This window comes from Pyrgilauda ruficollis, unplaced genomic scaffold (genome assembly GCF_017590135.1).
Source record: "Pyrgilauda ruficollis isolate IOZ18807 unplaced genomic scaffold, ASM1759013v1 scaffold27, whole genome shotgun sequence".
Taxonomy (NCBI): Eukaryota; Metazoa; Chordata; class Aves; order Passeriformes; family Passeridae; genus Pyrgilauda; species Pyrgilauda ruficollis.
In genome coordinates this window covers 6158247-6183899 of record NW_024524044.1, presented here as the reverse complement: position 1 = coordinate 6183899, position 25653 = coordinate 6158247, and the positions used below count along the sequence as shown (strand labels likewise).

The 25653-nt window shown below is 36.4% G+C and overlaps 1 protein-coding gene across 2 annotated transcripts in view; it reads right to left on the bottom strand.

The window, feature by feature from the left end:
* The window catches only part of PTPRZ1 (protein tyrosine phosphatase receptor type Z1), a 133726-nt gene that overhangs the window by 4817 nt on the left and 103256 nt on the right, over positions 1-25653 (bottom strand). For both annotated transcript variants that reach the window (XM_041471473.1, XM_041471474.1), the window contains exons 13-24: positions 23228-23372; positions 15803-15894; positions 12492-12577; positions 9955-10051; positions 8407-8489; positions 7548-7682; positions 6144-6278; positions 4974-5137; positions 2474-2609; positions 1329-1475; positions 652-745; positions 329-402 (exon numbers count right to left, since the gene is read on the bottom strand). In XM_041471473.1, the coding sequence (XP_041327407.1) occupies positions 329-402; positions 652-745; positions 1329-1475; positions 2474-2609; positions 4974-5137; positions 6144-6278; positions 7548-7682; positions 8407-8489; positions 9955-10051; positions 12492-12577; positions 15803-15894; positions 23228-23372 (1388 nt within the window). The remainder of the gene's footprint in view (positions 1-328; positions 403-651; positions 746-1328; positions 1476-2473; positions 2610-4973; positions 5138-6143; positions 6279-7547; positions 7683-8406; positions 8490-9954; positions 10052-12491; positions 12578-15802; positions 15895-23227; positions 23373-25653) is intronic.

The window sequence follows — 25653 nt, the reverse complement described above, 5'->3', positions numbered from 1 at the left end:
CAACCTTTAAAAGCAAACTTGTTAGTTAACACATTTAGATATTTAGTTCATCTCAAATAATCTTTCCATAAAGCATTTAGCTTTACCAGGTTTTAAAATGAGGATGTGATTTCTGTTTCTACAGATTGTTAAAATGCAATGCACTTAACCAATCCTAAAAGCAGTAATAATGGTAATAGTACTTCCTGAGGGAATTAACTCTTTAAGGCAGAGTGAATAACCAAAGAAAGGAACTTTCAAAATCAGGATTGTGGCACCCTTAATCAACCAAATGGCAGCTCTGAAAACAGCTGTTCATTGTTTTTTACCAATAGATTAACTGACTTACCATAATATAGGAAGCATTGATGTAGTCTGTGCCTTCACCAGATAGTGATGAGATACCCACTCTAGATCTTTCCACTGTAAAAAAAGTTATGAATTCACATGCATGTTGCGATGATTCTTATAATATTATAGCAATTATCTCACATCTCACAGTAATTATAACACTGTGCTCCATCAACTGGGACAAAGTGCTATCCAGCCATCTATTTTGTTTTTCTATGTGTAATTCGTAATTCACTTCTTCACTGTAATGTTCTTTACAGAGCATTGCTCCAAACTAATGCTGATGTCTTCAGTTCTTGTTGAGGATTTGAAGAAGCTTACCAGGAATGATAGATGAGGTTCGGTTCTTTTCTCTGTTACACTGTTTGAGTGCAGTTGAATAATCACACTGCTGTGTGTTAGACTGGCTCAGTAACTGAAACAATGAAGTTAAAAAAAAAGTCAGGTAACTGCAGAAAAGCCATTCCTTCATAAGCTGCATTAAACAAAAGGGTGCATATATTGCAGTTTTGCTGTCTCCCTTAATTTTAGTTTTCTAGTTATCTGTCTAAACTACTTAGCAAGTCACCAGAATATTTTTTCTTCACTTTTCTTAGCAGTTCAAAATATTCTTGAACTTTGATCTATTCTTGAATAGATCAATAACCATATCTTTGAAGGTGAAGTCTGATATATCTGCCAGAATGGTATCTTTCCAGACTGCTGTTTTACCTTCGAGATCTTCCTGCAAAGGCACGTTAAATTTTCCAAAATCTACTTACTGTCCTATTTCTCATGATCTCTTTTTTGTGGATTTTTTGGGTAGATTCCTTGTTTAAGAGTATGCAAATAATTCTGTCCCAATCAACTGCATTCATTTGATAAATTTAATCTTAATTTAGGCTCAGCAGTTAAATTTTAGGTAGAGAAAGCTGATGAAAGTTGTGTTGAGATACCTACTTTTAAGTCATTCAGGTTTACAAACAAAGATTTTCACACTACTATCTCAGAGAGCTCACCTTGAATTGTTTTTCCAGTCTGGTCTTTCCTGTTGGTCCAGGTATCAAGAGAGCATTAACGTAGGCATGAATGTGAGTCTCAGGGACTTCTGTTTCTTTACTGAGTATCGCTTCAACCAACGCATCATGAATGAAGATGTACTGCTCCTAGGAAAACACAACCAAACATCTGAGCTCTCATGATTTTCAGATTCCCCTGGATACCTCTGGTTAGGCTGCCACTTACTGATGTGGTCAGTATTTTTTCACAGGGGTTTTCTCAAATGTTTCACAGGGGTTCTCAAATTTTTTCACAGGGGTTTTCTCAAATGTTTCCTCTATAGCAAAGGCTGTCCCTCTGCAGTGACAGTACACGCATTACAAGCACAACTGGACAATTACATTTGCAATACATACATACACATATATATGTATGATTTAATATCAAATTCTCACTACCTGTGATATCTCACATTAACGGTATTGAGGTAAAAATGCAAGCACAGCCTTGAGTAAAATTTTCAAGCCAGTCCTACCCCTAGTTCCTACTGCTATTCTCTATTTTCTCTCTCACATCCTTTGGAACAAGCGCCCTAGCTGTTGATTAACTTTTTTTCCTATTGAAAGGCACTGGGGAATCTAACCACCTGTTCTTGAAACCTGAAATAGACTTTCAAATGCCCTGCTGTTGCCCTTATTGTTTTCTCTTGGTCTTTCAATATTCTATATATAATCTTCAGCTTGAAGCACCTATATACAATTTTCTGTCTGAAATAGCTTTTTTAGCATATTTTATTGCCTAATATAAACTGATGAGGTTCAGTGAAGATCTGAATGCCTGACAATGGTGTTTCCTCACAAAGGAACATGACAAAAATACAAGTAGTGCCAGGAAAGCACTGCTGTAGGAAGCATGATTTGTACAGACCTCCTTCTGAGTCCTCCTTAATAAACAGACAAGAGCCCAAGGAAAGGTAATTTCTAATGCACTGCTCTCAGTGTGCCTAGAAGGATGTCTCTATAAAACCAAGGGAAGCAAAAGAGAAAATCTAATCTGGTGGCTGGTTTCTGTCTGTCTGGTGGTGCCAGAAAGAGGATTGCTTTATCTCTTCTCCTGCAAACAGAAAGTTTGTAACAGTCTCATGCCATTTATATTTCATTCTTACCTCAGTCTGCACCAAGTAGTTCCTTTGGGTACGTATGTGTTTTAAGAATCCAAATATGTTGACTGTCCCTTCATGCTGAATTTGCTGCAGCATGCTGTCTAACACTATGTATGTGCCTGTCCTTCCAACACCAGCACTATAAAATAAAAAAATGGTCTTGAGCCTGAAATAAAACACTAATGTAAAGAAGTTTTTCATACACATAGCTTTTTCAACAAACTGCTGCATATGGAAGCTTTTCCTCTACAAATGAATTTATCATATGATATACTTTTTTAAAGGTTCAAGGCTGATAGCAATCTTTTTCTCTGTACAAGAAGAGACCTAAAGATCATTTTCTCAAATGGTTTTTAAATTATTGGCTGAAATAGAACTAAGGGATTTCCCGCAGATCTGCAATTTTCAGCCTTCTGATATTCCTTAGGATACTTTGCCAGGTATATCTAGATAAGGTGGTATACGTCAGCACTTGGGCACAGTTAATATGTTCAAATTCTTCTGTGTTGAAACCCCACTTTAAAGCAAAAGTTGCATTATGCAACCCACTACAGTACAAGAGATTTCAAAGATAAACCCCAGGAAATGGCAGAACTCTTGAGAGTATATCTGTAAAAGAAAAAACCTTAGTGCTCCTTAGACAAAGTTAAGATGGCAAGCAATTTTTGCAAACCTTTTTAAAAATAGGAAATGGAGAAGAAAGTGTTAATCAACTCATTCCTGTTATGAACTTGGATTAACAGAGCATAAAACCAGCTGTATCATAAAATTAGAGAAAAACTTTTTTTTTTTTTTTTTTTTAAATAAAATATCTGGGTAGGAAGTACAAGGTCAAGAGGTCAGTTTTTGTTATCTAGTCATATATGGGAAACAGTCCATTGTAATTCCCCTCTAAGATATGAAGGAACATTATGTATACTGTACATGCAACTTGAGAGCAGCACTGTGCTGGGTCTGCATGATCCCCTGTGGGCAGATCCAGCTCAGTCCAAACATGCTAATTCAGTCATCTCATTTCTGCCACAGAGGGGGCACAGAGCATAGGTAGAGTGAGATCAGATTGCTGTAATAAACTGTCTAAATAAGTATAATATGAAACTCAAAGGTCCAGGTTGTTAATACCCTGTTAGACACAAAGAAGTACAAAGATTACCAGACACCATCTCTACTTGTTATGAACGACAAAACATGAAAAGTACCAAATAAAAATAGCTACAATAAGTTTTATGAATCTCATCATTTGTGTCTTCCATATAGCCTGTAAATGCAAATAACATTTATATTTCAAACATGAGATGATTCCTTTGAAATTCCATAGTGCATAGTGGTCAGTTTAGCTAAAAACTGTACAAAACAAAAACTGCCTACAGGCAGAGGTGAGTTATACCTGTGACCCAAGGGAGAGGTCTGACTGAAGCCACACAACTTACCACTGTTCACTTCTTAAAAACTCAATTTAATTGACTCCTAATGTATTGCCAATATCTCAGCAATATCAGACTTGAAATTTTGAATTTCCCAAGAACAGCCAGGATGTAAATAGCAGCAGAACAACAAGAAATGGAATTTTCATTTTCCAAGCTAAAAACAGATGTCAGTCAGATTAGATCATCCCACAAATAAAATATCTTCATTTGCAGCATTTGTGAGGTGACTTTACCTGTTGGCTTTCTCAGTGTCAGCTCCAGAAGGACAGAATTCATGAGGAGGTTCTCTTTCCAAATGTTCCATCAAAGGTGAGGTACTACAGTGGAAAACCAGAACCTGCTTATATATTTTACAATAACCCAGTCCTTCATGGGCATTGTGAAGTCATTCCAGGCCCTACAAGCCCTTTTCAACCAATTTTCCCTGAGCTGCCAGTTTCAGAGAGCACTGACAGAACACCTGCCTGCACACTGCGGCACATGCAGACCTCAACCGTTCCCCAGAACGCTCCTCCATTGCAAATGACTGCAAGAGCCCAGAGAATGTTAAAAACAGCAGAGTTGTAGTTCAGCCAGGAATAGAGTGAGTCTTCTCTTGTGCACAGAGCTCCTCTTAGGATTACAGAGTATCCCTGCACCAAATAAAGCATGAGCCAAAAGCATCCTAACAATATATTTGCAGAAATGAAACAATTATCCCCACACGTGTATCTGGTGAGTTCATAGCATTCAAGATAGCAGAACAGAAATGCCAAAAAACAGAAGTAAAAGTAGTTTAGCCAAAAAAAAAAAAAAAAACCAAAAAAAAAAAAAGAAAAAAGAAAAAGAACATAGTGCAGAGCAGCAGCATCACCTTGCTTATGGAGATTTACAGATTTGCAGAAGTGGCACGATTGATTAGTTGGCCTTATGAAGGAGAGAAATATCAGATAAGAATATCAGCTAAGAAGTTAATCTTACTCCATCAGGAATCGTTAAATGCAAGAGTGAAATTTTGCTTAACCCACCACTGAAAAATTCTTTTCTTCTTCTGCAAAACAAAAGTGGAGTGAACCTTACAGCACTAGAAACCACACCTGCAATGAACCACAACAGGCCCGACAGCGTGGCGCTTGGCATGCGACGCCTTCCGCACGAAGGTGAGAACGGGCAGGGTATATTCTGGAACACCCATGTCAGGCCACTGGGTATAATGGTACTGAGTCACTATGCGGCCACTGGACCTCCCTTTCTGGGAGCCCTGCAACAAAAAAATAATTCCACATGTAAGCAGCCCAGATCTTCCTTCATTTTATTTCCATACCTGATAGTTGTTGAACTAGTAGTATCCCTATTTAGTTCAAAGCATGCCATCTGGCTCTAGTATTCCAGCCTTCAAAAAGAAGGGGAAGGACTGGTGCTCCTGTCTTACCAGCTTGCCCACTGAGTGGAAAAATGACCTGACACTGTCTCAGAAAGCCATAGAGAAAGATTAAAACCACTAGAGGGTAACAAGTTACTGCTGCTCCGAAGAGTCACCAGCTCTTCCTGCCACTCTGCTCCTCTGTTGAGTGAACAGAAAGAGTAGGATTCATCTCATCCAGCTTTAGTGATCTACAAGGTAAGTAGCCTTGTGTGGGCTGCTTTTCTAAGCTCCCTTCCTCCGTGGCATCTCACAGGCAGGGATGCCTTCAGAAAGCAGGTAATCTCATTCAGAGACTGGTTCCTAAAATAGGCAGAATAAATTAATTGATAGTAAATACCAAACGTTATGCAGGAAGGGTGAGAGGCTAGATGTCTCAGACATTTATGTGGCTGGAATAAATTAAGTTTTCAGAATTCTCCTCAAAGTAGCTAACATCACCCTGCTGAGCTGAGATCATGCTGGTTCTGGTTACAATAAACCAAAGTGTGTATTCACCTGTCTTTAAAAACGAAAATGGAGAGATGAGGTGGGTAATTTAACTCATACCACATCTTCTTCAAGTTGCACTCTTTCTGAAAATGTATTGTCCTGCTACTCAGGCAAGCAAAGTCCACATCAGCTCTCCAATGTGATCACTGCTTTTTCCCTGATGGTCCTACAGTTTTCTGAGTTTGTATATCTGGTCAAATTAACTAAAGTTCACAAGCATCTTGGCTGGCTGAGATCTATAGCATTCAGCTTCACATATACAGCAGAAAAGAGTTGTCAACAGCCTTAAAAATATTCTGAGCATCTTTTAACACTTCCTTTTGCCTACTTGTGTTTTTAGGATGTCACAAACCTTTTTGATCTTGGTGTTTCTAAGAGTAAAATTCCTCACAGTGTAATAGGCAAGTACATGAACACTCTTCTGAGTAACCAAGAAGTTCCCATATTCTTCACTACCTTCAGCAGGCCAGTACTGGTCACATTTTCTCTGTTAGAAAGAAATTTTCTCTGTTAGAAAATTTCTCTATAAATAATAGAGAAAAAAGAAACGACCATAAAATGTCAAACTAGTAAGCTGAAATGTTCAAATTTAAGAGCAGAGTAAAGCACAAATTGGGATTTTCAATATACCCAGTTTATAGTAGACATGATCTTCTGTACAGGAGAACAAATAACAATTATTTTGTGCTGTAGAGGGATAGCTGTTCAAAGATGCTCTTTATTTGGAAAACACAAAAAAAGAAGCTTACATCATACTATTAGAGTTAAAAGGATCCAATGTTGTGGAATTTTCCATTCTACAGACACTCTAAAACCTAAATAAAATAACAGGATCTATAGGAAATATAGGAATGCATCCAAGTCAGTAGAGTTGTATGTGGCTTCTGATTAGTTTATAGTATGGGCAGAGTATATCTGGTAGAGGGTAAGGCTGAGCCTGTGCATGGCTAGAATATACAGGAGAGAGCTGTGGTATGTCCAGCCTTTTGGTTGGGTAGTCATACAGCCTTCTCTAAGAGTATTAGAAGAGTGCTTATTTACAGCATGGTGTTATGAATGAAGTGGCACTGCCAGTCAGCCCTCATCTGAAATTACTGTGTCTGTATCATCTGAGAGATGCTTTATATGACAAGATTTGCATTCATTTTAGGCATTGCTGCCAGTGTGTGGCAAGTGTGATGCAATGTCTCCTCATGTGACCCCAGGGTACATCACATAACCAGAGAAACACACACCCTGTGGTGGGATTTGGCCCCATTTGGTCTCACTGGATAAATGTGTGTCCAGTCATGTAGTAGGAAAAGAACTGTGAGTACCATGGGATGTTAACAGGGAGCAGACAGTGACTATCCAGGAAAGTTCACTTGAACTACATTCTTCTCCTTTCCAGGGTCCAAGGCAACCCTGACAAAGTGCATGATGGCAAAGAGCGAAGCAGATTGGTAGCAGAATGTGGGCACAAGGCCCACAGTCTGCCCACTCCTATTGTTTACAAGTAGTGTTTTTTTCAGCATGTTCTTTATTTTTGTGGTTAGAACATGGTATTTTCAAAATGTATTGAATATTTTCTTTAGTTTCATGCTACAAATCCTCAGCTGTATACTTCTGTAGCCAATCCAGGTACAAGCAACTACTAAAAACGATTGTTTTTTGCTCAATAATTGACCAAACCAAATTTTAAAAAGAAAGAGGGCACTTTGCTACAGGTAGATCTTCCAACATCAGAGAAGTAAAAAACGGACAACAGTACTCATACCCTTCCTTTCTCAATGAGATTAGTTATCATCACAATAACTTCCACGTTATGTTCCCATATCATTCTCCAAAAATCTTCTGCTGTTGATTTTAGAGGCCCTTGAGCTGCAATGTAGGCTTTCGGCTTGTTGTAGCCCTAAATTGAAATATAAGAAGTGACACTTGTCAAATCACTGTCCACGAGCAAAAGGAGTTTGGGAGGTGTACATGACATTTCATGTATTTATTTGTAAAGACTCTGAAAAGCTTTTAAGTGCTTTTAAATTTTTAACTGTCGACATTGCGGAGACACTGTGGCATCAAATGACATAGGAATACAACTGTTATGCCAATGTTTATCATTCCAACAAATAGGGTATGTATGTTCAAATGCCCATGTTTAGGCATAACATTGACATGATAGTGATTAGGAGACACACAGACATGCATTGCAAAAGTGGTTTAAAAAATGAATCGTGATCACTCACATGTAAATAATTATGTAATGAAAACTGGTAATGGTATTTGGAGAGGCTCTGAGCCAAATGGCATCTTCCTCTCATGAGATTACCTCAGATGGGAGAATTAACCTCTCAGAAGAGATATACTTCTAAAATGACTCAGATGTGACAGGACAGTTTTTCTTTAAAAATGCCCCTTGTTAAGCTGCAGCTGCTACAATATCAAGATGGATTCAAGAAAGAGTTGGCATTTTATCTTTGCTTTAACTTTGTAGGCTTAACTTAGACCACAAAAGCTTTTTTAACAGAATCTGTAATATTGTGATACCTTTTTTGAATTAAATCTCCACACATACATAATTTTTTTTTACAGAAAAGGCTGACAGATAAATAGGCCAATGGATAGAAAAAGGCACTTACATCAACATAGTTTGCATTAATGTAATCAGTCAGTTTTCCATCCTTTTCAGCAAGCTGTGCTAATTTAACCCTAGTATGATCATCTGCAGTAAAACAAGGGAGAAAATAAGTAATTTTTGGTAAGAATTATATTGTTTCTCATAAAAATAGTGAGATGCATTTTTACAATACATAAGGCCAATACAGTAACAATCACATAGGCAAACACCCTCTCCTTAGATATGAAGATTAAAACTTCTAATTTGCGGAAAAATAAAGAAATGAACACAAAGTTTGAAGGGATTCAGAATCTAGTGGTCTGAAAAGCAGCACCTGGGGTCATTTTAGCCACTATGATGTGCTTCCCCTATGGCCTCCAGCTGCTGCTGGTAAACGTGTCTAGGTCTTCCATAAATCCTGTGTCATTCCATAAATCCTGTGTCATGACTGCCAAATCTGCACAGTGGGATGTCTCAAAATGACAGCAGTCACCAGTGTTAAGGAACTTTAATTCCAAGTTAAAAGAGTGGACTCTGGAGAGCAATGGACTTTGAAAATGCTGGTCATCTGAAGAGTCAACAGTAAGTACATCAGGGTGAGCTGAAGTGTTCTGTAGTCTGGACTGATTGTAAGAACTACACTTGAGTCTCTTATAGAGGACAATTCTTGCTACTTCAGCTGCCCTAAGCTGTCTCTGCACTGTTTTTTTATTAAAACAACTCCTGGGCTAGCACCTTTTGTATGATCACGTACAAAACACAGTGGCAGAGGAAAATCCCTGAGTTTTTTTGTCCCTTTAGAGACATCTTTAGCCAGAGGGATTGGCATTTCTTGTTGCTGGTTTACACTGTCTTCTGCCTGACAGTTGACTTGGTTCTGACTTTTTTTTATAAAGCTTTAATGACACTGAATGCTAAAGATATATTTAATTTAGACCTTTCTGGTAATAAGAACAAAGTTGAAATGCTACAGAGAATTAAAAGAAGTATTGAGCCACCAAATGATCAAAACCCCAGAGCAAATAGCTTGAAAAAGAGATCAACAAAACTGAATAGATGTGTTTCAGAGCAGAAAAATCTGGGAGAGTGACGCAATGGGCAAACAAGTGTACTGGCTAATGAAGCTGTTGTATTACGTTGTTGCCAGGCATAACACAACATAAAACCCGAACATTTATGTTCATATTTGACAGTAGATATATCCAGGGATTTTGAAGCTCATAGAGACAACAAATCACCATTATTCTAAATCGAAGATGGATTAATTTTGACAATCAAAGCTTCTTTGGCTTTCTAATGGCATTATAACGAAATATCCCAACTCCCTTTGGGTCATCGCAGAAGACACAAATATATCTTGCTAACACATGCTCACCAAAGCAGCAGAATGACAGAGGACTAACTTGAAGAAATGCGAAATCTGATACTAACTCCTCTCCAAGGAGCACTTTGCTGATCAGTAGCTGGAGCTTTCAGTGTAGAAGTAGTTTTGCTCCCGCTAATAACGTATAAATCTGTACTTGTTCATAATGATTTCTCGCACAAGACAGCAAATGATGCCTTTACTTACAAGCAACAATGTTTATATATCGATTCTTATTCTTGTTGTCAGGGTGATTAGAGCTGTCTGATGTAATACCTAGATCTACAGTACAGCTCTGGATTTCCTGAAAAAAAAAAGTATGTCACAATTAAGTAACTATTAAGATACATAAAGTGTCTTTAAATACTGTAAGCAAGCATGAAATGAACCACAACCTTATACCCAATTATCTATGATATTTTACAACTACTTCATTGCTAAAAAAATTGCAGTGAAATAATTCCTTACCTGATAAAACTCTTTCAGTGTCTAATGAGGGAATGAATGCAAAAAAAGTAAAAAAAATCAAATTCCACAGCACAGAACAAATGGATAAGTGTTTATATAAATTACAATTACTATATGGAAAACAGTTATGGTCATGCAATATATCCATAATAACAACAAAACCGAATATTTTGACATAACTGCTAAAGGAAACAAGAGGTAATTTTCCCAGTTAAAATGCTGGTATCTCCTTTCCTATCTTTATCTTTAATGTTAGACTTTAAGCCAGTGAAAGATTGTACATATGAGCAACATCACAGACTTTAGCCAGATTATCTATATATGTAACAGTTCACTGGAATTTTTATGTGTCCTTATAAATGCATTAGTTTCTCTGGGGAATGCTTTTTCTCTCTTTGCATTCAGCTGCAAAACCTGCACCGAAGCAGGACTGTGTGCAGTTCAGCCAGCCTCACAGCACTCTGGGGAAAGACAGAGCTACAGCCCTCACTCAGGCTGCCAGCGGTTTGACAGTGAGGCCAACAATTTAATAAAAAGAGAGGCTTGACAAGACAGGCACAAAGTCTGTAAGACTCACAAAATTAATTCAATTTATTGATTACTTTAGCTGACAGGAAACTCAAGCATTTATAAGGTCCACACTTTTAAGCAGCAAATATATTGTCATCACTAAAAGAACTAATGGTGTTTCCCAACACTTCTTAGAGTTCATTTTAATGTCAATAACCTTAATCTACTTAAATACATATATGAAATGTTGTTTTCAGTTTAAAAATTAGATTTTAGATGATTTATTTTGTAATAAAAAAAAAAATTTTGAAAACCCCCCAAAAAATATATATGCTAACTCTGCGAAGACAATTACTATATTTCAGTTTTCCCTAATCTTCTATGTTCTCTATCAGTAGAGAAAAAACTGAACATTACTTCTGGAGTAGTCCATAAACCCAAAAAAGATCTCCAAGAAATGATGAGGACACCGATTTTTTTTGGTAATAGTTAAAACTAGCATGAAATATTTCAGATGGTGCAGCTGTAGCTCAGTGACATGCACTATATTTGGTCTTTAGATTACTGCTGTAATTTAGGAAAAGTAAAATTGTAGGAAAAGGTCAATTTAGAATGAACAATCTGATTTCTGTATTGCTGTACTGACTAATGCTGAAAGAACTTTGTATCCATTGTATTTACATACAGTCCTTCAACATCTGCTCTTATTAATAGCAGTCAAGCTGGAGTCCAGTTCCATCACTGCATATGCCCATGTGTAATATATGAATATCTATTGGACATTCACAAGTTTACAAGTTTGGCCCACAATCAAATAGATATTCTGAATATTAAATGAATTTAAGAAGAAATGATGATGAAGAAGGTTATGTGAAGGACATGGAATTTTTGGTCAACTAGATCAAAATACATCGGCTGGGGAAACAAAAATAAAACCTAAAGATGCAAAACCCTGAATTTTTATTTCATTATTGTTTTTGCAACAGGAATATTACTATGATGTTTTACCTTAATATAGATCTACTAAATTACTTGTTTCCATCCCAACTGACTGATTTTATTAGAAATCTCTTGTAAAAATTGCTAATGGCACAGCTTTAATTAGGTATTTTGGGGTTTTAATGCTTATGTGAATTAAGTTGGAACATATCCGTATTTAAATTGATTGCAATACACGAGTGGGAAAAACAATGAAGATCATTAATTACATATGGTGATAGTAACATTATATGACTAGAGCACATGTTTCAACATTATGAAATACCTCTTATGAACCATATACTTTAGGAAAGAAACTGCAAAACTTTCACTACCACATATGAAGACTACATTAGCTCCCCTGTTAATCAGAAGTCTTGCCACTTGTACTCATTATTACTTCCATTTTATTTTCTCTGTAAATGGAACAAGCAAATATGGGTAGCTTCTGCAAAATTCAATTTTCATTAGTGTTGGAAAAGCTTTACATCTACCACTGCATCTGATAAACAATGTACATTGTATTACCTTTGTACAGTTTTTTTCACACAGTTATTCAGTATTATATCACAATAATAAACATTCCCATTTGTATTCCAGTCCTGATTTTAGGAATCTCCCCAGGCTTTATGCATCAACTCTGTACAGAGCTCAAAGCACTCACATTTACATGCATTCATGAAACTAGTGCCCAAGTCAGAATGTAATGCCCCAATTTTTGTTTGCAGGCATTTAAACTTAACATTATTTGTACGTGCTAATAAAAAGATTACATCATAGAGCCATACCTCAAATTCTTCAGAAAAACCATTACTTGCATGTAAATCTGCAACATGTTTGGGAAAATGCTTTATTGGAATTGCTCCAACATCATCTTAGGGGTGGGAAAAGACAAAAAATATATTTATGTAGAATAAAAAGCCAGTGACATATAATGCAGTTTATATGTAGGCAATCCACAAAACATCCTGAAATAAAATTCTTGGCATGAAGTTTGGATATACAACTCCCAAAAAAATGCAACATCCTTTGATGCCACTAACATTTCTAAAATAGTTACCTAACACTTGTACATTTCTAAATTATTTGGAAAGAAGATAATGAAAATGCCTTGCTAGGTCTTGCTCTGTCTGTAAGCGCCCCAAATCAAGGTGCTGATTCTGCAAGATCCTGAGCTTGGCTGTAAATAGAAGAATGCACAAAGTTCCCTGTGAAGTCAAGGAGACATGGGAGGATTAGCTCTTTGCTGCAAGATGTTCAAAAGGAGAGAGCACAGCTCTGAATAATGCTGATAAAGTAGGAATGATTAGGCAGAGTTTTCTGGGTGTTCCACTTTGATTAGTGTTGCACTGGAACTCGGAGCCACATAGTTCCAAGCCTACTAAATTAAAGCAGCATTATGCCAGTATTTTCATATTAACTGACACTTGTATGTTTGCATTGGCATCCAAAAGAAACAGGAATTAATTTTCATCTTTTATTGCATTAGTGACTACCTTCCATACAGAATTTTCTCCCAGCTCTCCTTGTGATGCTATGATTACCTATTGATAATAATCTTATGTCTGACCATGGCACTTCTGACCACAGATTTTCACATCAGGCTTCATACTTCAAGTTTTAAATGAAAGATTCATGTTTAAGACTTTTTGCCTACTCACATAGAAAACAGCTACACTCTTGAGGAATAAATATGATTAAAGTGACATCTCCATTTCACTTTAGACAAATACAAAAAAAACCTTGTGTAGAATATGCGTCAGGAATAACATCAAAAAACCTTTGGGACTTTTCTCTTTTCTGCAAATATGCTGTGTAAACAAAGTCATCTGTATGGTAATTATCTGCTGAAGGATGACATTATTTCACTTAGACTTGGTTCCGAAGAATAATTTTGTTGGATTTTTTTAAAGCCTTTCATGGTTTAGAAATATGTTTATTTCACAACCTGTAATTTCATACCGTTTCATATGTGAACAAAGCATCAGAAACATTGAATGTTGTTTTCAAGGACCTGTTATTCACATCAACAGATGTTCAGTATTTAGCTCACCTAATAATTTTAGCTTTCAGTTACCAAGAATTTGTTGATTCGTACTAAGATCCATCTGGTCTCCCACTTATATGACTGGATCTGAATACAAAAAGTGAATTTATCCAGTCAAGCCTAAGAGAAGCTGAACAAATGTGTAACACAATCTTCACACTTTGGAGCTGAAACCTGGCATGAAGTGTTTGTCCAATGGTACGCAAACTCAAAACCAGACGGGGAGGTAAATGACCCAAAGAGAGAGTACAATAATGGAGAAATAAATCTTAGGTTTTGTTTCCTTCCCCGTGCAAATCTCTCAATTCAATCGCTTCTGAACCCAAGAATGTATTTTATATCTGGATGGCAAGTATCACTTCAAACTACTTAGAGTTTGATAGTGGATCTGAATCCTACCCTGTAATTCATTACTATTTAAATGCATCTTTGAATTGTGCTGTGAAGAGCCACGGCATTTTCTGTGAATAACTGCAGATCTATCTCTGCCAATGAAAGGAAGGAAAACTTAATATATAATTCTATGGAAGAAAATATATAATGAGATCTGTGGAGTGTGCTTTTGGTCACAGCCATAAGAATTAAACTTAGCAGTTGCAAAACACTCTTCACACCTTACACTCTTTTCTAGCATTGTATTGTAATTAGGTGCAATTGTAAAATTACACTGTTGAAACATTTGTGCAATAGAAAACACAATAACTGTTCACTTGACATCTGTTGCATGCAAAATAATACTATTTCTTCAGTGCTTGCAGCTTTTTCCATAAAATATTTTTTCTATCTTCAGCCACCGAGAAAAAAAAAAAATTCTCTTCAATATTTATCACCAATTCAGAAGGAAAACCTCCAGCTTCAAAACATGCATTTTAGGCATGCATTTACAGAATAACTGTAAGTGCAATTATAAAATGGAAAACACTTTCCCCAGAAGGTGAGTTGGTCAGGAAAAATTGTAAGAAAATGATACAGTTGTAGTTCAATACAGTTAATGATGGAGATTTAAAGCAGAGATTTCCTATGATTGCTGCTTGACATTCATATATAATCATGTTTTCTGAAATCAAGCCATAGCTCTGCTTTTTAACCATTTAGTAATAGGTTATGCATCCCCTAATAGTATCAATCCATACAAAATGCATTGAAGATGTCTAAAATTCAGTTGCAATGGAAGCCCAATGTCTGGGATTTATTTGTGTTTACTAGTTATTCACACAAGGGCTGATATTCTTCCTTTAGTCATTCCATGAAAATCCATCTCCTTGTATAATAACATAATTTGCAAAAACATTACTTGTGGAACAAGATAACCTTGTCTCATAGGTGAGACTATGGTTTAGGATCTGCTTCAGAATCAATTAATTTTGGGTTTAAGTAGATGAATGAAATTAATCTATTTCATTCTACACAGACTGAAAAAACTGGAAGGCTGCATGTGCTCCTGTGATACTCTTTGAGAAAAGAAAGGAAACAGTTTCTCCAAATAAATGTGGTGGATATAGAATCAGAAGATGCTAATAATATTCTGAACTTCTGTATTATTTTAATGAGAGGTTCACATAACTATACCATAGTAATTATGCTAGTAAAATATTTAAGTAGAAGAACATGCTGTAATTGCAAGTGAAATGCAGACAGATGAGGCACATCCTTATCCTGCTGGTAAAAAGAATAGGACATGGTCTATACACAGGTGACAAATCCAATTAGAGGCAGAAATGCAACAGAATCTGCTGCTGGTGAAATCCTCTAGAGCTATTTAGTGTAGCTCAGATGGCTACATGAGCAGCCACTCCAGGGAGGCTACAAAGCACAGAGTGTCCTTGAGGCAACATTGTAAACTGAAGATATGTCTCTTCTGTGCCACCTACAGAAGAGACTATTAATAACACGTCTGCCAATATCAAGTGTACCTGTTTACACAGATTTGTACAAGAGGTTACAAATCTCTGGTTTACATATGTTATAGTATTTGAAGAATTCTTATTGACACATATAAAGCAGCATCTTCCAACAGTTAACACCAATCCACAGAACAGTTGCCAGAAATACCTGAGACTGGGAAGACTGGAGCTGGGGGAGCAGAAATCACTCGAGGTGATGTATTATCTTCTAAATAAAAATGAGCAGTCTGGAAACATTTCCTAGATAGAAATAAATATACAAAGAATTGAAAAAAAAAAAAAAAAAAAAAAAAAGAAAGAAAGAAAGAAAAAAAAAACCCCGCCAAAACATCACCAAAACATTATCTGAAATAATTTAGAATTCTGGCACTATTGAGTCAGAAAGAAAAATCATGGTTCTGAAAACCAATTTTCATGGAGTGTCAAATACTACTGCTACAATATAAATATTCCCCCAGCATGTAACCAAATTATGCATACAACATGAAGATGCTACATTACCTCAGCATAATACATAGTTCATACATCTTTACCTATACCAGAGGCAGAAGATAGAGCACACATCAGACATAGTTACAGCTGAAAGAGAAACTCTGCATCAGGAGCTACTGTAGATGCTGCATAACTCCAAGTACAAAAAACATCACTGTCTTCCTTACTTATTCACTTAAATAGTTCACTTAAATAGTTACTGTTCCCTTTCATGTGATGGTGTTAGCCTGAAGATGGAGCAAGTTTGAGATCAGTTCTGGTGATTCATTCATAGATGCTATTGCAGACACGGAAATGCAATAAAAAACAACATGCCCTGTAACAGCCAAAACAGTGGCTCTAGAACTACTGGGACTGGGGCTAAACAACTTTTCATAATGTAATCACAACACTGAGGGGCACCTTAACCAAGGAGGACTTCCCAAAGTTGATAGACAGAAACAGGGAAATTTCTAACTCCAGAAGAAGTCGGCTTTGTTGCAAAAGCATTGAAGTATGAATGCAAATGGAACAGACTTTAACTATGACTCACAATGTTATTTGTATCTGTGCTATAATCCAGATGTGAAGATAACAGGAATAGCATCTGTTAAGAATTCAAGCTATTCAAAGGAATGAATAACCAACTGCCGCTGTAAGCATTGCAATTCCTCTTCAATTAAAAAATCTCCATATGATTAAACATGCTAATAACAATCTTAACTTTGGGTCACTTAATCTCTCTGAAATATTATTCACTAATCATTACATTTAAAAAGAAATATATGAGTAATGAAAATACTAATCTCATTTTATATTTACATAATTCTGCCTCTTCAAAGCTGTTGGCTGCAGCTATTGTATGATTGTTTGTTACTTTGTGTAATCACTTTAATTTTAAATTCTGTATCATCCCTGTATCACTGCAGCCATAAAAAAAAAACCTCATATAATTGTTATAAACAGAAAAAAAATTATTTATAAAAAATAAAAAAAAAATATTTATAAAGATACTTTGAGAAATAGATAGGGAATATTTGGCTCTTGTCATTCTTTCCAGAATCATTAATATAGATAATAAAGACTTTGGTAAGCTTATTTGAATTAAACCTCTGGGAAACATGCCCATATTCTGAGAATGTGTTGAGAATTTTCTATCAGTGTACAATACAGATTCTCTTAAAACAGAAGAAAAAGCAGACTGCTACCTAAAAGGGAAAACTGAGACATGCAAAATAGTTCTGCTAACTCACATGACAACAAGATCTGAAGTCCAGCTAGAATTCTCTGAAAGTGTATTTGTGATGTTCACAGAGAAGCTTTGACTTTGCATGAGATATTTGGAGCAATACTATCTGTTATTTACATGGTTTTACTTAGAAATGGCAATTTTGGATGCAGACCAAAAACCCACTCTGAAGGAACCTGGGAACACCCTTTTAGAGTCTAGCATCAGAGTTAGTGGCTGCTGAGGTGAGAGAGGCTGTCTCCATGCTAGCATAAAACTCGAGAGTTAGTTAGTATCAGAACTGTGTGTGAAATATCTGTGAGACGCAGGCAAGTCTCCAAGTCTTCAAATCACTAAACACTTTGGAAAGTCTGGGCACAGCAAATGCTGTATTGTGTTTTTTAAAAGCTGCACGAAACAAACATGCCAAACAGCCTGATGTGAAAGCTCCAAACCCAAAACCTGTCCTTCCCTCAAACATCTACTGCTTGCGAACAACCGTCACATGTTAGGTTTATGGGCTAACGTTGTCACCTATTTGCTTGAGAAAAGACTGAGCTATAAAGAATTTAATTAGCATAATGACTTTCACATCTAAAGCTGTACTAAAAAGGTTCTCATATTATGCCATACACTCATTATCCCTCACTGAGCCAATGTATTTTTAATCTTTAAAAATTAATTGTGGCTGAAAATAAATTACACCCTTAGCACATTCGGGAGACAAATTCATAGCAGTTGACTTAACCTGTAATAAGACTCATAAATAGGTACTCCATCTGCTTCTGAATCAGCACTGAAAGCCTTCATGACTAAAGCTAACGTTAATACTCACATCTTGTTAATTATCACTTCTTGTTAATGAAAAAAGTGATGACTATTTCAAACTTCCAGACAAAGGTCCCATCACTCAATAACCTGATTATTTAATTTACACCTTTCATCGCAGCACTTAGATTCCCAACCTAAAACTGTAATTTGTAATTTAGACACTGCACTTGTTCAAAGACACACTTTATAGATAAAAAATGGGGGTATTGCTAAACCATTGAATTACTTACACTGTCTGGATTTGTACAGCAGCAGCAGCAGCACTTCAGTCTGACAGGAGGGATACTAGATCTGAAAGAACACTTCAATGGCAACCATGTGAGACTACAAAACTAAGCCTCACACTGTGGGGGACAGAGATTTTCCAGCATTTGGGCCCCTGGACCCATATGTGCACTTGCTTCTGCGCTGGAGCAGGGGCTGCTCGGAGCCGGGCTGGCATTGGCGCTGGGGCTGGCAGGGAGCAGGGCACCCCATGGGACTGTGCCCGTGTGCAGAGTGATCCTGCCCGGGGACTCGGCAAGGGAGCTGAGCTCTGCGAGTCAGAGGCATCTGTGAGAGGGTGTGTGACGCTGTTGAGTCAGGGATAGAAGGAGGACTCCAGTCTGCAGGTGGATCAGAAGGTAAAAGTGTTTAATGAAAGTAGCAGGTCTTTTATAATGTGACTCGCTAAGGTGATAGGTGATTGGTCTCAAAAGAGAAACATCTCACACTACTGGTGCACTATGAATAGCACACTCGGGAGAACGATATCTATAAATAACAGTTACAGAAAGAGAGATAATAATTGCTTTAATTCTTTCCTCTACGATTCCCAGGCTCAGCCAAGCAGAAATTATCTCTGTTCTATCTTCGACTGAACTGAGAATATCCACAGATATGTTTGTGCTTCTGCCGCTCATGCACAATGGTCTTAGAGGCATGATTACTTCTTTCTCTGAAAACTTCAGTGTCTTTTGATCTCACAGGATTATCTACCAGTAGGTATTCTCAAACACTTACTAGATTTTTTTTAAATGTACAGACAATTTAAAGATCTGGTGAAGCCAAAGGATCTATAAGTGGATCCTCAATGGATGCTAATTATTCAGTTTTGAAATAGCTGCAATTAATTTTTATGTGTTTTTCAAGTGGAATTTTAATTGTCAGATTTTATTAAGACTTTTATTTATGACATGGCACACTGTTGAGAAGTTTTTCCTTTACGAATGGATGAATGTGGCCTCTGTATATTTAAATATGGTTTAATTGCTTCTGCATGTCCAAGCTTAACGATCCTCAGAGAGGGTTCTCAACTTTGTTCCCATAAACTTATCACAGGACTTGGCATTTGTTCAAATCATGGCTAAGAAAATGAACATTCTCTGACAGGTGTAGTTCAAATTATATAGGGTGGTAGAGCAAAATTTAAAATTCAAGTAACTACTCAAGGTGTTGTCTGTCATCGAGTTGGCAATTTCTGGATTGTTGCTATCATGAAATGCCTAACAGGCTGCATGACAGGCAGCTGATACTCAGTATGTCTACAGATGCAAATGGACCTGGAAGTGCATTAGCAGTTTGTGGTTCATATCATCAGAGATGGTCTTTTACTACAATTCACTTATGTTTGTTGAAAAAGAATTTTGAATGGTATAAGGCCCAATGATAACTGTTATCGTGTTACTATTCTCCAACCTCTTCTTACAATAAACAATATAAAAGCTGATCTGCACAAATATGAATAATTAAGCAAAATAGTAATAATGAAGCCATCAAGAAGAGAGCAAGTACATTCAGGTATTCCTGCCACATCTCTGCTGCTAGGACTCAGAAAGTAGACAGATATTGAAATAAATGGATAGACTCTAGATTTGGACAGAAAAATTCTCTCTAAAGATATTTTAAAAAGTCTATCTGGACAGCAAGGCCACTAAACAGGGCAAAGAATCTCCTTGTTTATTCCACCGTAATCTTAATCATGCTGAAGAAATGAAAGGAAAATGACATTGCTTGAAAATTGCTTGAATTAAAAAAGATACACAAAACCAGAGTAGTTAAAAATTGTGTATTTTCCTACTGGTAATTATTCAATCTTTAGACTATATTGCCATTAGAAGTTTTAATCCCTGTCAGAGAAATAAATATCTATCAAAGAAAGATTTAAATTGTGCCTAATGAGATAGTGAAGAGATTGAGGAATTTCCTCAAGTGCTGATTAACAATTTCATTTAAAAAAAAAACCAAAACCAAAACCCAAACAACAGATGGTACAGAATTATTTTTCTGATACAAGTCATTAAAGTAAAGAAATAAATAATTTTGCCTTTCTTAAACCTTGAGAGACTGGAACTTGTTGCTCTTGGTAGCTATTTCATTTTAAACCAAATAACACACCTTTTGAATATTCAAATAAGGAGCTAATAGTGGAAACAACCCAAAGCATTATTTATTCATGTGACCAGCTGAGATAGAGCAATGGTTTTTCTGGACTACCATTGCAAAAGAAATATAGAATAACTTCTTGTAAACCTAAATGTTTTTATGAACTTTAATAAGTGAAAATAATTGGCCCATATTAGGGAAAAAAAAAGGTGCAATATAAAAAGAAACATTAACATCCAAGAGCAATTATTTAAAAAAAAAAATAAATCTATTAGAAAAATCTTACAGGGTTTCTGCTAATATTTTCCAGGCTTAATGAAATCTGCATAGCAATGAAGTTAATATTCTGATTTTTTTTCCAGTCTTTAATAAGAGGTGAGTGTTTTGGCAGCTTTGAAAGAGGGCTGTAAATTCCTATCTATGATGCATAGTCTTTATGTTGCATGCCCCTGAAATAAGAAATAGTTACTGGTGTTATCATAATGCCAAGAGAATTTTGAGGATTAACAATAAAAGAGCTCCATATTTTATTTTGTAGTACACAAGAAATACAGAAAAGATTAGATTCAAGGCAAGAAGATATTCTTGCTAACGGGATTTTTGCTTCATTTTGAAAGACCTGTTTTACAGAATTGTTCATTCCCAGAGAAAGAATACAAAATGAACACAATGTTATTCGACAAAAACAAGCTTGTAACGTGTAGGATTACTAGAACTGCATTGTACAATCTGGGTCTTTAAATGCATGACCTTCTTTAGCAAATAGAAGAGATTTCAAATACTGTTCAGCATCAGGGATGAAACCCTTTGGAAGTTGAATATGAACAATCATGTTGCATAACATGAATGACAGAAAAGGATTCTCAGAATGCAGGTGGCTAGCTGGAAATCCTGGGATGGAGAATAGAATTATCCAACTAAGCATAAACCAAGAAATGACTTTTGCAATTATTATGGCAATTAACTACTACTTTGAAAAGGAGAAGAAATCTTTCTCAAGGTTCATCAATCAAGTGTCTTTAATTATGGCAAAGACTGTCTGTCTCACTAGCACACTTGTCTGGAACAAAGGATGCTTGAACTCAATTTCTCCAGCCTAGTCTGTTCAGGGATGGAATGAGTTCTGCCCCCTTGAGGGACACACCCTGATAGGCCGACAGAAAACCAGCGTCAGGAGACTAGAAGAAAAGTCAGTAAGCATGATCCTGACATCACAGCCTAGAGATTACAGTAGTCAGTAGTTTGGAAAGGGCCAAAGTTAATGGTTCTCCACCAATTTATTTTTTTTGTTTTAGATTAAGCAGGATTATTTGGGATGAAGGAAGAAGAAACAAGCTCTGGAGGCATCTGAAAGAAGATGTTTGGGCCTGTCTTCCCAATTCTTTGTACAGTCCTTGTAAGAGCAAGGTCCTGTTTTTGGCTGCTAGTTTATGTGTTAGCACAGTGGAAGCAGGATCAGGTTCCTGACAATCACCGAAGTAGAACTATTTGCAACTTATTTTCCCCTTCCAGTCCATCACAGCATTTCCTCCCTGACAATCTAAACACTTGAGAAAGTCTTAGGGCTGTGCAAGGATTTTGTGAACTTAAGCAGGCATGTCCCTAGGAAGACTGACTTTAACTAGAACCCGTGGGAGAGTGCCAAAGCCTTGAGTATTGCCACATACTGCCATGTGGCTAACAAGGATCCTGGTACATTTCTAGTTCAGGCCAACTTGCAGTATTTCACAAAATGCTTGACACAGTTCGGGGTTAGCACAGGGCAGAGGCCATCCCCAGTTAGCAATGTGAATGCAGACACTCTTTTTATCCTCTCTGAGGGAAGTAATTTCAGCTGTACGGAAGAGATCTGTGCCATGCTAGTTGGTCTGTTTTACTTCACAGTGCAGAAACAGTTTTTTCTCTTACTGATTTCTCTTACTGATGTTATAATGAGTTCTAATACCCATCAATTCCCTTTATCCTACTTTTTTTTTTTTTAACTGGCTTATTAATTTGTCAAGTCACAGAGAAACACATCCATGAGGAAACCTGAGCACATGTGCACATGAAACACATCCATAGTTATTCACTAAAGCTTTGAAAGACCAGGGCTAATTTTAGTTTGTCAGAATCACAAACTAGAATGACTTTTTAATCACAGAGCATCCTCACAGCTATTCAGTAAGTGATCTTCAAACAGTGACACTATTACAGTATCATTAAACTACTCCCTTTCTGTCTTCCACACAGTGTCAACAGACTCCTACAGTGCCATATGAATTACTTATTTACATGGTCCTGTTGAGGACAATAGATTCTCATTCTAAATTGATAACTACCTTTTTTAATGGGTAAAGGATTGGAAAGATAGTAAATAGCCCCATGCCATAATGTCTATGTTTAGTCACTTGGTTTCTAAGCATCAATCATGAGTTATTGTTTACTAAGACCTATCAATATGGGAATAAACTGTTTGTAGTGGTTAAACCCTCTGCAAAAACAAAAAAAAAATTGCATCTGAGTATTTTGGACAGAAACCACTTTATTTTGTCATCTTTATGACACTGAGCAATATGAAGGCAAGGTAAAAGATAAGATCCAGTCTCCCTCCTGTAAACCAGCTCAATAATGCCCATGACATTTTTCAAATCATACCTCTTTAGAACGGAAAAAAAGATCAACCAAAATACAACTTACCTCCAATAAATGAGAATACCCACAAGAATCACTAGACAGATAAAAGTCAGGGCTGATACGACCACAAGTGGTATAACTGTCTTCTTCTCTGATTCCAGACTCTCAGCTAGACCAATACGAGACTCATGGCTAATATTACTTGCCTCTGCAGTCAGAGAAAATTGAAACAGTCCAAGTTTAAATTCTGAGAAATGCACAGCACAGGTGAATGTGTCTTAAAATGAGCCTACTTAATATCACTTACCTCTATTTTTTACTATGTACCTCAGAAAGTTTATACATTTGCAAACCAGCTTACAGAAGATAAGCAGATAGAAGGTAAAGCAAAGTGTTCAAGCTTATGTGACTCAGCCCTCCAGCAGTGGAGACTCCTCTTTGTAAGAATAGCAGTGGAAACTCCTCTTTGTAAGAATAGCAGACTGTTGTTAAAATTCAGAAGAAAGGTTTTTTTTATTTTAATCTGTTTTATTAGCTGAAAGCCAAATGAGTTAAGAAGTCTGAATACAGAATATTGAAATGTGCATTGGAATTGATATTAAACTGTCAGTCATGTAATGCAAATCACTTCTCTGGCTAATAGGTTAATATAAAAATTATCTTGTAAAAGTCTTTATGTGCTTGCTGTATTTTAGTTTAGCTTTCTGTACTTTTATCCATTGCCCATTATGTAAACTGCCTTATAGATACACCCTGCTTCCTTTGAATCCAATTGCCTCTCTCAACTATACTGGAGCCACAATTAAATTTCCCACCTCTGTCTTTACAGGTGCTCAAATTATTATTTAGATATTGCTTTGGTTTCGTATTTCTGTGAGCCATATACTATTGGATGACAGAAATATTTGGACATGGGAATCTGTATGAAGATTAAAACAAAATATTTTATAATTTTATTAAAGAAGGAAAACCCACGGTGGACAACACCAATACTTTATTTTTAGCTTTGGTCATATCTCAGGAAGTAAGTATTTTAAAGTTGTGACTTCGATGTAAAATAACTGACTTATTTTGATTTGTGCAGTTTACTGTGAGCATTATTTAAGATGCAGAAATAAGCACTTTTGTGCTTTTTAGAATTAAACCCCTAGAATGTTTTCTGCTTTTGCGAACAGTCCTAATTTAATGAATTTTCTGTATAAGAGCAGAATTTTGCTGTACAGAAAACATCTGCACTCCATTGGGATTTCAAGAGACAAATTCTACATGAATGAAAAGCTTTTACACAAAGGGAGGAAGGAATGGAGTTGAATCTGGGGAAAAAAAAAAGACAGCAAATTACATGCTCTAAATAGGATGTCAAAAACCAAATGGCTTCACACAGTACAGATATCCAGGCAGCTCTATTTTCTTCCATTTTCTTGAGTTTAGAGGTTTTCAGGACTTTATGTGCAAAAAGATCTAGGCTCTAATTTTGCAGATGTCTTCTTGGTTTAAATTCAAAATAGTCTTTAACACCCATGTAAATCACTTCTCTTTAAATTCTGCAGCTCAATGGGCAAAGTAATTGAAGGCACAAAGTTGCTTCTGAAAAATCTCCCAGTGTCTGTTGAGTAGGTTAAAACTGGTACTTCCTATTGATTCCAGAGGAAAACTATGTGTATGCATGAGAAAGCACAATACGATCCCTTTGAAACAGTCAGAATTGCTTATCCAACTCTGGACTAATTCACAGCATAAAATCCAATCCTATCTGTGTGATGACAGGGTTCCTTGAAACTTCATGACCACGTTCTATTAGGACTCCTCCTATGGGGAATGAAGTGCAGGCTTCTCCTGTAACAGAGGGTTTCTTGCCTACTTCATTCACTCCAGTGGTGGCAGCTGAAAAGGCAGTCTCAGCTATAGCAGATTTCTTTGGTTTCTAATAATTGATGTGCTTGGATCCTTTGCATATTTCTTTCTATTAATTTGTCTTAGTTTTTCAACAGAAGTTGAAAAGTTTGGGTAGTCATAGAGGTCTTATGGAGAAAATATTAGTTCAGAACAAGCATAGTTATGCATCAACAGCTACAAGACTGGGAAAAGTTTAAATGACTTTTTTCTGTAATGGTCACAATGAAAAGACATTTCACCAATTTTTGCAAAATCCACTGCAATGTATAAGTAAGTTCTCAGGTGAGAGATTAATTTTTGTGTTTGCTGCATTTCTTTGTAATTTAAAAGTAAATATGTCTTTGATTTACAGGAGACCATGTCAGACATGCTGAAATTGAATGTTTAGCTTATTAAAATCCAGTATTTGGCATTGTGTGTTGAAAAAAAAGTAATGAGCGTGAAATGATACTGCAGAGTGTCTTTCAATAATATCTAGAAGACAAACTAAGTCTATTGTACTCCTCCTCCAGTACTGTATAGTCCTTTTTGAGATACTATTGGTAAAAATTCAAATGACACTCTTTATGTAAACTCTAGAAGGTTATGGCAAC